Raw genomic sequence first — 12,540 nt, forward strand, 5'->3', positions numbered from 1 at the left:
ACTGAGTGTGCAAAACATTATGAACACAATGACATAAACTGACCAGGTGAATCCAGGTGAAAGCTATGATCTCTTATTGATGTCACTTGTTAAATCCACTTCAATCAGTGTAGATAAAGGGGAGGAGACAGGTTAAAGAAGGATTTTTAAGCCTTGAGACAATTGAGACATGGATTGTGTATGTGTGCCATTCAGAGACTGAATGGACAAGACAAAAGATTTAAGTGCCTTTGAACAGGGTATGGTAGTAGGTGCCAGGCGCACCAGTTTGTGTCAAGAACTGCAATGCTGCTGGGTTTTTCACGCTCAACAGTTTCCTGTGTGTATCAAGAATGGTCCACCACCCAAAGGCCATCCAGCCAATTTGACACAATTGTGGGAAGCATTGGAGTCGACATGGGCCAGCATCCCTGTGGAACGCTTTCGACACCTTATAGAGTCCATGCCCCGACGAAATTAAAGCCGTTCTGAGGGCAAAATGGGGGGTGCAACTCAATATTTGGAAGGTGTTCTGCGACTGATGGCTACAGTCAGCTACAGTCGAGTGAGGCGGGCTTTAGAGCGTGGGGAGGTGTGACAGGGACTGTAATATCTTATTGGCCAGACATACTAGACAAACAGCATGAACATCAAATCAGGAACACTCAAATATGATTTCGTTAATATCCAGACATTCCCACTGCATCATGCGTAATGTAGCCTAGCCTTCGTGATATCAGGCAATTCAAAGCAGAGATTACACCTACCCATCCCCCGTTCTCTTGAATCCAGCTGTGCAGTGGTCCATTTAGATACTCTGTCATCCACCCGGCGATGTGGTCAACCTGCGACGTCATTTCCTTGTTCACGCATTCCACACATATTGTGCCCCCGAACTCGAAGAAGGCGATAATTCGTCCCCAGTTAACCCCGTCCCTGAACAGCTCGTCTATCACCTCTCTGAATCTCCTCTCTGCCATGGAAGACGTGAGATACAATTGGTGTGACATCTCCGCAAAGTCGGGCTGGTACAGTCTTTCGAGTTCATCCCCGGCCTCACGCAAAACTCTGTGAATAGCTGCATGCGAGTCCGGTTGGGAGAGACGTTTGGAAAGATGGGGGACGCTGCCCGGTCCGGCGTTATTGGCCCCGTGGCACCGCCGTGCCAAACCAGGCGGAGGAGAAATCATGGATCCATTATGAGTAACATCTTCCTCATCCTCGGCATCCTCGAAATCCCACGCATATCCCCGTTTCAAGAGTTTGTGACAAATGTACTTTTCCACTATAAAGCGGTTGTCGTCGTTTGCCATTATGATTGGCACTGATAATGACCTCCACAATCCTAGTTTTTAAGAATAATACATCTTATTATAAACATGCACTGCACCGCGCAATACATCAGATCAAACGAAAAGTGTATTTCTGAGAAAATGCTCTGGTCAAGTTTTCAGGATACTCTCGAACCGTGCAGAACGAAACACTGGAACGGGGAGCGATGTGTGTGGCTTGAAAAACGGCCCCTTCACCCAACTAGGCTCAAACCGTGAAAAAGTCTAAGTATATCCACGTAAGAATATCAAAAATGTACCCAATTGTGCTCTCAAATGGAAATCTTCGAAGCCTTGATGAAAAAGTGGCGACAGTTATCTGTAGATTCCAAAATTCAGACAGACAGAAATACGGAAGAGATTAAAATATTCTCGAAATGCACATAATGTAGCCTACACTACAAACAAATACATGACCGAAAAACCACATAAGAAGGTCAACGTCGCATGGATCCAGAATATGATACCGCAAACTATTCTAGCGCCGTTTTACGCGTACGGAGAGACGTTTTGAGGGACTGTGCAGTGAAGACTGTATCCCACAATAAAATTACTGCCTGTGTTCCAGCTACACACTGTGGGTTGGTTGAACATTCTTTGCTGCTTTGCTGGTGAGGTATTTCTTACGTCACCCATACAAAGTTATCCCTTTTGGAGACTCTCCAAGTAGGCGTATGTGTCCTTCCTATTTGGTTACGTTTGATCTGTAGAGAAATTGATACCATGATAGGCATGATAGGATTTTGAAATTAAATTCTTATCTAATGCATAAAATGTTGCTATAACCCTAACATTTCCCCAATATTTTATGGCTCGAAATATCATGGTGAATAGCCATTTCAACTATTATGGACAGTAGCCTATCAATTCGGATCAAGTTGTAGAAATGGGTGAACCTTGCTTTATTTTAAGAATTAGAAGTTTCAAGCTTGTTTTCTGAAGCCTGATTAATAATTGCTGAGCCCTTACTAGACAGGACTACACCATTCTAATTCCCTGTAAGGGGACTGCTTTGATCTAGCACACTTATGGACATCCATCCATCTCATTGGTGGACGTACAGTATATTTTTATGTTCTCTATGTTTTTCGCTCTCTTCCAGTGTGTCTGTGTATCTCTCGCTCAGTCTCTCTACCTGCCTATATCTACACATTCTCTGACAGAGCAACGCATCCTCTAAATCCCCATGCAATCTTCCTGCTGATCTGAGGGAGCTATACTATAGCTACTGTCTGCCCAGGCTGTTCTGTTCCTGTCATGGAAGGCTGTTCTGTTCCCATCATGGAAGATGAAAGTCCACTACTCAAACAGAACACGTAAAACCTAACATCCACCCACAGTACCCCCTCACTGACCATTGTTGTGTTTTAAAGGCCTGTATCAACAGTACTGAGAGCAGGCAAAAACATAAAGAGGGCATTAAGCAGAGAAAATGTCATTTTCCAAAGTTATTTACTTAGTTTTATCATGTAAGAAAATAAGACAAAGCAACATTGTTCTACTCCTTACATTTTTCATTTCAATGGCACACAAGGTGAAATTCGTACACATTTGGCCAAAACAAAACAGAACGAAACACAACCAATAAGGTAGGAACAGAAGCAGAATGGATCATGATAATATTCATTAGCACTGTACTTAAACATTTTATAATCTTCTTTTGAATATCTCTGGACAACACCAACGAATGGGAAAACTAGAGCGTGACTGAGCATTTTAACAATGGTACAACTTAGTTGTAGTGTTTTAACATATTATAAGCATAGGCTTGATTTTAATAGCTTAAAATGTGTTCAAACAAAATAGCTTTTTCCATGAGCTACATATTATATCAAATGTCTATAAACTTCAACATATATGTGTTGCTACCTAAAGATGACAGTGAGTGAAAGCTAATAATGTACAGATGAGAAAATGACAGGTATCGACATACTAAGTGCTGGACAGTGACAGTGTGCCTTGAACCAATGTCAAATGAGAACCTCAGAGTTGCATCATCCCATTCTCACTTTCATATTTTGGGTTTGAGTAAGGCCTTTTTGTACAAAAACTAAACTGGAATTGACAAACAAAATACACCAAAATAGTTGGCATTTTCACAGAAAAATTGAATTAACTGGTAACCCACAAGTGGCATAAGCCACGTTATTTTCTGTGAATAAATTCCATTATTTTAGCATTAACATAATTCGTAGTTCTCTCTTAAGGCTTGGAATGGGTCCCCACAATTATAGTGCTTGACTGCACTACAAACTATTTCTAGGATACAGCAGCAACATCAAACAAACTAAATCTAAAATAGTTGCATTGCATTGACAGAAATTCTCTTAATACATTTTGGCATTCAAATATTGGTGGATTTTCAAAAAATAATGTATCCTTTCTGATTCGTAGCCTATGGTTTGCATTAAAACATTCTCCCCACAGTTGATGGATGTAAGGAAGACTTGCATGAGTTCACATTTTATTTTTTCTCTCTCCATTAAGCAGAATGTTGAGAAGGTAATGTAAATACGGGATGTTTAAAAGGCTTGGATATTGAGGACTTCAGGAAGGAACTGTGAATATTTACTGAGACAAATGACACTCCGTTAGGAGAGTATAGGATAACGTCCACACTGACTGTGCATGAAATGTAAAATTAGACAATACAATAGCACACAAAGCTCCTTTATGTTGCTCTGCAGACTGAGTTTGCCAGTCCCTCTTAATCTCTCAGCCTCTATTTAAAATAGAGCTCTAGCGCCCTCTCTAGGCCTAAAGGGACTATGCTCGAACCTGCGAGTCACACCCCACGCCTTGTCCAGACACCACCCCATCAACTTAATCACGGACCCCACTTGGATCCTACGGTGGCAAAATATATGCACAGATCACACATACAGAGATCAACAACTGATAAGATCCCTCAAAGATGTCATAGGAAGACAGGAAAGAGTGAATGAGGCTGGCATCAGCTGTTAGTGGATTTGTTCTCATACTACATCGTACGACTGTCCCATGCCCACCTTTTACATGCTGCTTCTACCTCGGGTAAGAAACACAAATAAGATGTGAAAGTGACATGCAAATAAGAGGAAAACAGGTTTTTCTTTTTTCCCAGCTACCACGAGGGTCCAATGGCTTCTCTCTCTCCCTGGAGTAGGCTTGGTCAGTGTACAGTCATTTAAACACATTGTAACAACGCTGCATTAAAATCTCTCCCCTCTGCTTCTTCACACGGCTCCTACACAGCGCACACACACATTCTCTCGTACTTGCACATACAATCTCTTTACCAGAAAATGCCTTGGATGATCATTTTCGTGAAGCAAATTACATTTTTGCTTTGCCCTCTCTAATCACTGTTAAGTAATGTTAAATCACATCTAAGCTCCGTTAATGTATCCACAGCACGGGCCAATACACCACTCTACATAGACAACACATGGAGGAAGAGAGGAGAAGCGTTGCCTTCAAAGCTTGGGAAGGAAGGAGGAACACATTTGGAGAAAATAACAGTAATTTGATGTGATAAAGAAAGCTTACTCAAAATGGTCTGTATGACACATGGTTAGTTAGTGTTCTTGTTTCCTCTGATTCTTGGGAAGGGATTGCAGGTCAACATGCTGACATAACCAGTCAGACTGGCAATCCCTTACTTTCCTCTCTGCATGGAAAAAAATAGGAGGATAGGATGGTCCAAACATAGGCTAAAGTTTCAGGTGTTGACAAGGCCTACTTTAACAGCAAGCTAGTAGTGTTGTTAAGTCTGCCCTCATAGACCCTTGGGTAAAGCAGCCTTAACAATAAAAGCAGGTGTACAGTTACAATTAAAACATTTCACAGAGCACTTGAGTAAACAATATCACTGGAATGATGAAAAAAGGTTGACAAATAAAATGGCTGCCAAGAATGTAATGCGTTACATAATAGGTAACAGGACACCCGCCTTTTTCTGTACTTAGATATTATCACTGGCACACGAGATATCTGGACATTTAGCCTATCCAGGGTTGTGCCCTCTACGGGAAGTAGGGGAGGGGAGAGGAGGGGTGGCTGGGGTGAGTTCTCCAGTGGATATGACTAGTGGAGTAGTGGAGGATGGAGGGGGGTGTTACTCCCTCTTGTCCGCTGCTTTGGCCTGCTCCCTCTGGATCATACAGCGACGCACAATGCTGTCGAAACTCCCCAGGTAGAACAGAGCAATGGTCCGGAACAGCCCCATGGTTACAATCTGCACAGAGGTCAAACAGAGGTCACATTAACAATATGGGCCCTATTCACTATCACCAGAGTTAGTGACAGTAACAGATCGTTTTGGGACAATCTATTATTATGTTATAATCATAGAAATATGACAATTCAATCTCTATGGTTACAATAGATGTGTAATAGATACTAAATGGCTTTGTTAAGTTGATAGTTAAAGGTCCAGTTAACACATGTTTACCAAAATAGTAATATTTGGGGTGTGTTGTAGTGGGACAGTGACAGTGCTTTTCCTGTCCTGTAGTTACCTGCTGGAGGCCCTCTGTGATGGAGGTGACAGGTGACATTCCACAGGTGAGAGCTGAGAGCATGTAGCCGTCAGGCCCAACAGAGCTGTTAAAGTTCCCCTGCTGTGGGGGGGCACAAAGATATGACTGTCAGAAAAACTGCTTTATCACACTTTTAGAGAGCAATTCTCTCTATGTTCCTGACTGGAAGGTATTTACTGATAAAGGTTTTTGTGTTGGCCTGAGGCGGAGTGAATTTCATAGTGACAGTTGCTGAGAATGCAGTGTCTTACCACTGCATCCTTGACAATGATCTTAGCCACCTGCTCCGGCTGGGTCACCCCAGATGTCTCAGAGATCAGCCTAGTCTCTAAAGGCTATGGAAGGACGAAGAGACAAAATATAACTTGAGGCGTCAGAGTAAAAGACAAAATATGAGAGAATTTACACTTTCCCCTTTTTCATGAGGAGACTCACCTTGGTCCTATTCTCCTCTGCTAGTCCTGGAGTGTCCGTGTCAGGGGGGTAGGCCACTGTCACATAAATATTATATGGCTTCATCTGCAGGAAAGAGTGCATTCAGCCTTAAAGAGACTTATTCAAATGTTATGTAGAATATTTGACCTATTGGCCCCCAATGTGGGTAGGAAAAGGAACTATAGTATACTACTAACCTCCATCTGCAGGGACTCAGCCAGCCCACGCAGGGCAAATTTGGATGGAGAGTAGGCTGTGTAGCCGAACAGGCCGATCTGGCCAGCCTGGGAGGAGATAAACATGATGCGTCCCATCCTCCGCTCCTTCATAGTGGTGATTACAGCCCGTGTGGGATACACACTGCCCAGGTAGTTCACCTCCATCAGACTCTGTTATTGCCAACGGAAGGAGCACAAAAAGTAATGAATGATGTATTATTATTAATAAAAGGTTTATTATTACTCATAGGCTGAGTAATACACATATTATCAATAGTATTCACTTGAGAAAAAACATGGTATGTGTTATGATATTGTTATGATATTTCTGTGTAGTTTCCATGGTTATAGCATTTCTCTGGGGTGAGGTCTAATGACTTCAGACCCTTAACGAGGCATGTGACCAGCAGTGGAATGTCAGGATGAGAAGGAACTAGCTAGCAGCACCAGCAGAGCCAAGCTCCCTCCAGGAAATCTAATGAAGCTCATTAAATACATTAGGATGTGGGGAACACACACACAATCTAATTTTCCATTGGTCATTATTATTATCTTAGTATCGGTATAACCCCTTCATGCACACACACTCGTGACACGTACACACAATCTAATTTTCCCTGGGTCATTATTATTTCGGTATCGGTACAATCCCTTCACTGTCAGAGAGAGTGAAGAAACCAGCCACCTCTTCAGCCTGGAATTAAACCTCTCTCATTCTTCCACTGCAATCAAATCTGCTGCAGACCTAGACTGCAATCTCATCTAACCTTCTGGCTCACTAGCTGCCTCTTTAAACTGAAAGCTGAACCCTTGGTTCCACCTTGGACAGACATCAAACCCTATGAATCTTCAATCTGGGAATCTAACATCTTGTCTCATTGCCTATTCAGAGTTAGTTTCAAATTAGTTAGTTTTGGCACAACATCAAGGTTTTCTGAGGCACACACTGTAAGGAGTTGGGTTTCTGCGTTCTCCCTTCCAGACCTGTCAGTCTATTCCCCTCATTAGTTACAGTACTTACTCTGAAGCGCTCCACCTCCACCTCCTCAAACTTCCCAGAGAAGGACGTCCCAGCACAGTTCACCAGCATATCAACCGGACCAAGCTTCTCTTGGCACTAGATGGATGAAATTATATGGATGTTGTCACTTGCAGAGAATTATAAAAAAGTTACGGGCCTTTTCCATGATATGAATTCCTATCACTTGTGATTTACCTGCTTAATCACACTTTCCACCTGTCCGTAGTCCTTGGACACGTCAACTGATATGCAGAGCACCACCTGAGTGGAAGAGGAATACGAATACCAAAACAGTCAGTGCTCAAGTAAGTTGCTAATGAGATGATCAGCGTCAACATTCAATAATTTGCTTGCATCCCCCCAAAAAGCAAAAAAAACACATTGTACCAAAACATGGACTGTAGCAACGTAATACATACCTGCTTGTCATTAATCGCACATTTCTCCACTTCCTTTTTCGCTTGAACCAATTTACTCTAAAGAAAAATATTGAATGATTGATAAATATACTGGCTGAGTGATGCGCTGACCTTTATTTTTATAAGTAGCACGTGTGCGTCTAAGTTGGGAAATTTAGACACACACCAAGAAATTAGGAGCACAACATTTTTTATTTGAGGTAATAAAGCTAAAATCCTTAATTTTTCTAGGCGCACTGGTGCTCCTAAATAAAAGTTCCAGGTCACACAGCAAAATATTTAGGTGCATATGCAAGTAAAATGGTTGCACTGTAGAGCCCTGCAAGGATGTTGATTTGAAGTGGATTTCTACTCACCTCGTCTCTTGCCACTAGCGTGATGAAGGCTCCTTGTCTGTAGCACTCCATAGCAATGCTTTTCCCTATTCCACTGGAGCCTCCAGTGACCTGCGGGTTGAAAGGTGGTGGTAGGTGAGAGAGGAGGGACATTCCCTTTAAAGTCAAATACAAGGGATGGGCTCCTGGGGTCAAAGTCCAACTTACAGTATATACAGTAGGTCATTAGAATGTTGCTTTTTTTCAAGTTAGTACATGTGTTTCTGCTACAATGTATGATACTTTCTATGAACTTGAGTGTTATTGACTGGCTGGCCTACTTATTGCCATACTAGAGTTTTCACTTTTAGCTTACAACATGTTGCCAACGAAGATACATTGTAAACTATGTTACAAGCTGTCAATTAATTGTGGGCGTGTCATACTTGTAGATGAGCTATCGGTTCCGTACAAGCACCGTTACTTACGAAACACCTTCACCTGCAACACCCTATAAAACCTACCGTGCAATGGTTATGCAATGCAACGTAGCTAGCATAGTACCTTGTTTCTAACTAGCAAGTCTGAATATGATACCGTTGTCTAGTTATGACAATGAGCACTTACCACGACGTGGGCCCCATTTAATTTGAGAGGTTTGGGGCTAATCAAAGGGGATATCATGTACAACAGCAACACGAAGGCAACGATGAATGCAACAACGACTAGAAGCATAATGAAAGGCAAAAGGAGCCACCAGGAACTGAAGAAAAGCCAATCCGTGATCGTTGAACTCAATCCTTCCTCAGAGGACATGGGTGAACCTGGCAGTTCGGTTAGCTTCTAGACTCAGTAGGATCGAATCGCAGGGGCTGGCGCTTGTCAAAGGGGTGGCGAGGAGTTTTCTAGCAGTATATTTGGCAGCGTGTCAGAGGGCTTTCTTCCAAGATAAAATGCCGTGGTGGACCTTGAATCTACGATATTTTCCTGCCTAGCTGCAACATGAACCAAAACAAATCGTATCGTGCACTTTGAACGGATGCGACAATTTGACTACCGTTCTAGGAATTTGTAGTTTTTAAACCACGAAGCAAACAGTCATCTGACTGAGGTTTGCTCAGATTAAGGACAACACTTCCCAAAATGCAATGGTGTACTTCCTCATAGTTGGTGCACACATTTGATCCTACCGACATACCCCTGGCAATGGTGATAGTTAAGATCCCCTCAATGTTGTGAAATGAGATATTGGCATTTGTAAAGATTCATTTTAATCCTCAACCTGGACCATGAGACAACGCTTTGTTTTAACAAATATGAGTCAAATGTTCTCAATATTACTTTTATTTACATATGCATGTAAACCAGATACATTCTGACTTTTCCACTCACTGATACATACAGACATCATATACTGTATCATTCGCTACACTTTTACAGTAAAGTGAGGTAAATAGACCACACAAAAGATGTCCAACACTTTGAAAGATTTGTCTTCAGAATACAATCTCTAAAAGAGAGTTTACATGAAATGTGCAAATATATTACATTTCATAGCAACGATGACAAAACACACAATATAGCTGTGTCTCTCTGGATATCAACTTCCATGATTTTAAATGAACCATGTATATGATCTTGCTACCTAAACTTGTTTAGAAGGCACATGGTGTGCATTGCCACATCTTAAAAGGTATTATTGTAAGTTCAAGCGAGCTGCATTCCACCAATGCCATAACAAAAAGGACGATGCTGTTTTGTGCCTAAAATGTCAATTTCAGGCTACCTCTACAATTCAATTCACACCAAAGTATCAGCCCTGTTGTTTCTTCAGCACTGTTAGTGTGACTGGATCTCCGTAAGCCATCTCTTTTCAGTAGTTCATGTTGGGAAGTAACAGGGAAATATGTATGGTGTTTATGGTCAGGGGGAAAAGTATTGAATCCTAGACTATAAAGTGTCTCTGGTCCAGTACTTTTGGTGATCCTGACAGTTTGAATCAGAATGACAATGAACAAACCACAGAGTAGCCTTTCTTCTAAGGGGAAAACCCCCAAAATGTACATATAAAATCTGTCCCAAAGCAGTTTCCATCCCGATTGTTATGTCAGTAGTTCTTCTAACCCTAGACATGCATACATTTGCGGCACATCAGCTACCCAAACACGTCTTTTACACCACCTTGAGACTACAAAGGCCTTTGAAAGTATAAATGGCATGCATTGTACATTTCATTCTCTCCAGACCAAAGAGCCATACATCTCCATAACGTATCTACTATAAAATGATTTTAATCTCTTATGTGTACAAAAATATGTAGAGTATATAGGTGCTTACACTGAAAAGTGAGGTGCAATTTGACTGATGGCAACTGGTACTTGAAAACTGAGCTTAGATATTTATTTGGGAAGTTAGATAAGCACTCTGCACAATGAGCAGCATCTTAATTTGGTTAACAAGCTTGTATCGGTAACACAAACTTCTAGATCAAACTCCCACTGACTTCAAAGCATGACATATGCAAATGTTTGAGTTGAGCATTGTACTTAAGTTAGGATTCGGCCCAAGGTGCTGCTCAACAGATTCCACAGAACATATGCCTGAGTAACACCAATGTTCTTAATTTCCATGCAGCTTTCCATCCACCAATCAAGTCTACCTCAGACATCTTGCAGTGAAGTGATCCGTAATCCTTTGGACATGGGGGGGCATCTAAGAAAATGTCAGTCTTTGTTCAACCCCTTGTGTGGCCAATAGACAAGCTCAGTAGAGCCATAGAAATAGATTTGACTTAAATGGGGATGTCCGTTCTAGTAATTATATTTCTATGAGTAGAGCAGTCATGTGGCACACTTCTGATGAGCCAACAGAGCCTGAAGGGGAGAGTGGCGAGAAGGAACACTTTAATACAATCCTAATATTTGCTTTGGTAAAAAAAAATGCCCTGTTTAGCCCTCCTGTCCAAAGTCCTCTGTGAATTTTCTCAGTTTGTCCAAATCCTGATCGTTGACAGTTGGCTTCGTGCTGGACAGGGACCTCAGCATGTCAGACTGCAAAGAATAAAAAGAGACATGATCAAGGGTTATTCAACAGTCTTGTTTTCCCAAAAATATTACCATTGAGGCAGAAAAACAGATGACTGAATTATATTAATAAGGTATTAATAACTTAATTTTGCACACTCACCATACAAACGACTGGCTCACATAGCTTTTCCCCAGGTACTTCCATCCATGTCATCTCGATGCTGTTCGGGTCTCCCGGGGAGCACGGGGTCAAAAGGTCATCTACCAGGATGTTGGGGTTGTCTCTCGATTGCCCTCGTACCTTCAATAACAAATGCAATTCGTTGTGTTAAAAATAACAGAACTCAATAGAAAAGGGGCATAGCTTGATATAAAGATTAACACTGAAGAATACACAGATGTTGTTCACTGGTTGTCATTATGGAGACGTACCCGTTTGAAGTGAGTGGCTGATTGAACTTTCCTGACGGGCTGCATAAGTGCGTCTCTGACGATGACGCTGACGTCAGCCCCCGAGTACCCGCCTGTCTTCTTTCCCAGGGTGACAAAGTCAGAGTCGTTGAGGCTGGTGGGGGTGGCGCCCAGGTGGAGCTTGAACATGAAGGTGCGGGCGTGTTCCTCTGGCAGGGGGATGTAGATCCTCTTCTCAAACCTGAGATAATTAAAAGTTCAAATGGAGTCGTTTTTATCTCAATATCAAATCATTTCTGGGTAACAACTAAGTACCTTACTGTGATTGTTTTGAATTAAAATGATAAAAAATAAACAAATTGCTCCTTAGCAAAGAGCAATTTCTCAAGCAAGAATTTTGCTAGGACTGTCTGGGAGTGGTCTGAGTGCGGAGTAGGGCTTTGGTGGTCATTACATTTTGTCAACCAGTTATTGTCATGCAAAAGACTGATATACACCATCACAATAAATCCATTATTTTAGGCAGGTCTAAAGAAATATTATGATATGAAGAAAATGTATTTCAGAAGAACAGAATATGAGTTGGCCTACTGTATGTTATCTGGCTATGTGCCATGCTGTAGGCGTGTTCATTTAGCAGACAAGATATGCTTATAAGTCCCATGTCATTATTTTATATTATATGATTTTATAGTAAGAAGAATCCAAAGAAAGAAGACGAGTAGGCGGCCAGTACGTTGCAATAAACTTAAGTGAACTATTAACAGAATATATTTACAAAATAATACATATGGGAGCAGTCAGCAAAATACATCAGGACGCACAACTGCAACGCGTTTCGACTACTAGAGTTTTCCTCAGGCAGC

The 12,540-nt window shown here is 41.7% G+C and overlaps 3 protein-coding genes across 5 annotated transcripts in view; all 3 read right to left on the minus strand.

The window, feature by feature from the left end:
• Positions 1–1,892, minus strand: part of LOC121535292 (apoptosis regulator Bcl-2-like) — a 50,325-nt gene extending 48,433 nt beyond the window's left edge. Inside the window, exon 1 of the mRNA XM_041842199.2 lies at positions 747–1,892. Coding sequence (XP_041698133.1) covers positions 747–1,292 — 546 coding nt within the window. The 5' untranslated portion in view covers positions 1,293–1,892. The remainder of the gene's footprint in view (positions 1–746) is intronic.
• A 3,509-nt stretch (positions 1,893–5,401) lies between these two features.
• LOC121535293 (3-ketodihydrosphingosine reductase-like) lies at positions 5,402–9,268 on the minus strand. Its single transcript, XM_041842201.2, has 10 exons — positions 8,865–9,268; positions 8,280–8,369; positions 7,924–7,980; positions 7,700–7,765; positions 7,505–7,600; positions 6,463–6,654; positions 6,266–6,349; positions 6,082–6,165; positions 5,810–5,911; positions 5,402–5,526 (listed from the first exon to the last, which is right to left on the minus strand). Exons 1-10 carry the CDS (start codon positions 9,051–9,053, stop codon positions 5,407–5,409), a joined length of 1,080 nt encoding a protein of 359 aa, XP_041698135.1. The 5' UTR covers positions 9,054–9,268; the 3' UTR covers positions 5,402–5,406.
• Positions 9,269–9,565: 297 nt separating this feature from the next.
• Positions 9,566–12,540, minus strand: part of LOC121535294 (vacuolar protein sorting-associated protein 4B) — a 28,915-nt gene continuing 25,940 nt past the window's right edge. For all 3 annotated transcript variants that reach the window (XM_041842202.2, XM_041842203.1, XM_041842204.2), the window contains 3 exons: positions 11,696–11,915; positions 11,424–11,564; positions 9,566–11,287 (listed from right to left, as the gene is read on the minus strand). In XM_041842202.2, the coding sequence (XP_041698136.1) occupies positions 11,186–11,287; positions 11,424–11,564; positions 11,696–11,915 (463 nt within the window). In that variant the 3' untranslated portion in view covers positions 9,566–11,185. The remainder of the gene's footprint in view (positions 11,288–11,423; positions 11,565–11,695; positions 11,916–12,540) is intronic.

Source organism: Coregonus clupeaformis, chromosome 21 (assembly GCF_020615455.1).
Source record: "Coregonus clupeaformis isolate EN_2021a chromosome 21, ASM2061545v1, whole genome shotgun sequence".
NCBI classification, from domain to species: domain Eukaryota; kingdom Metazoa; phylum Chordata; class Actinopteri; order Salmoniformes; family Salmonidae; genus Coregonus; species Coregonus clupeaformis.

Coding starts and splice junctions, on each gene's coding strand:
- LOC121535293 (XM_041842201.2), bottom strand. CDS start 9,053: ATGTCCTCTGAGGAAGGATTGAGTTCAACGATCACGGATTGGCTTTTC. Junction 6,655..7,504: donor TGGAGGTGGAGCGCTTCAGA/GTAAGTACTGTA, acceptor TGGCAATAACAG/AGTCTGATGGAGGTGAACTA. Junction 5,912..6,081: donor TCATTGTCAAGGATGCAGTG/GTAAGACACTGC, acceptor GCCCCCCCACAG/CAGGGGAACTTTAACAGCTC.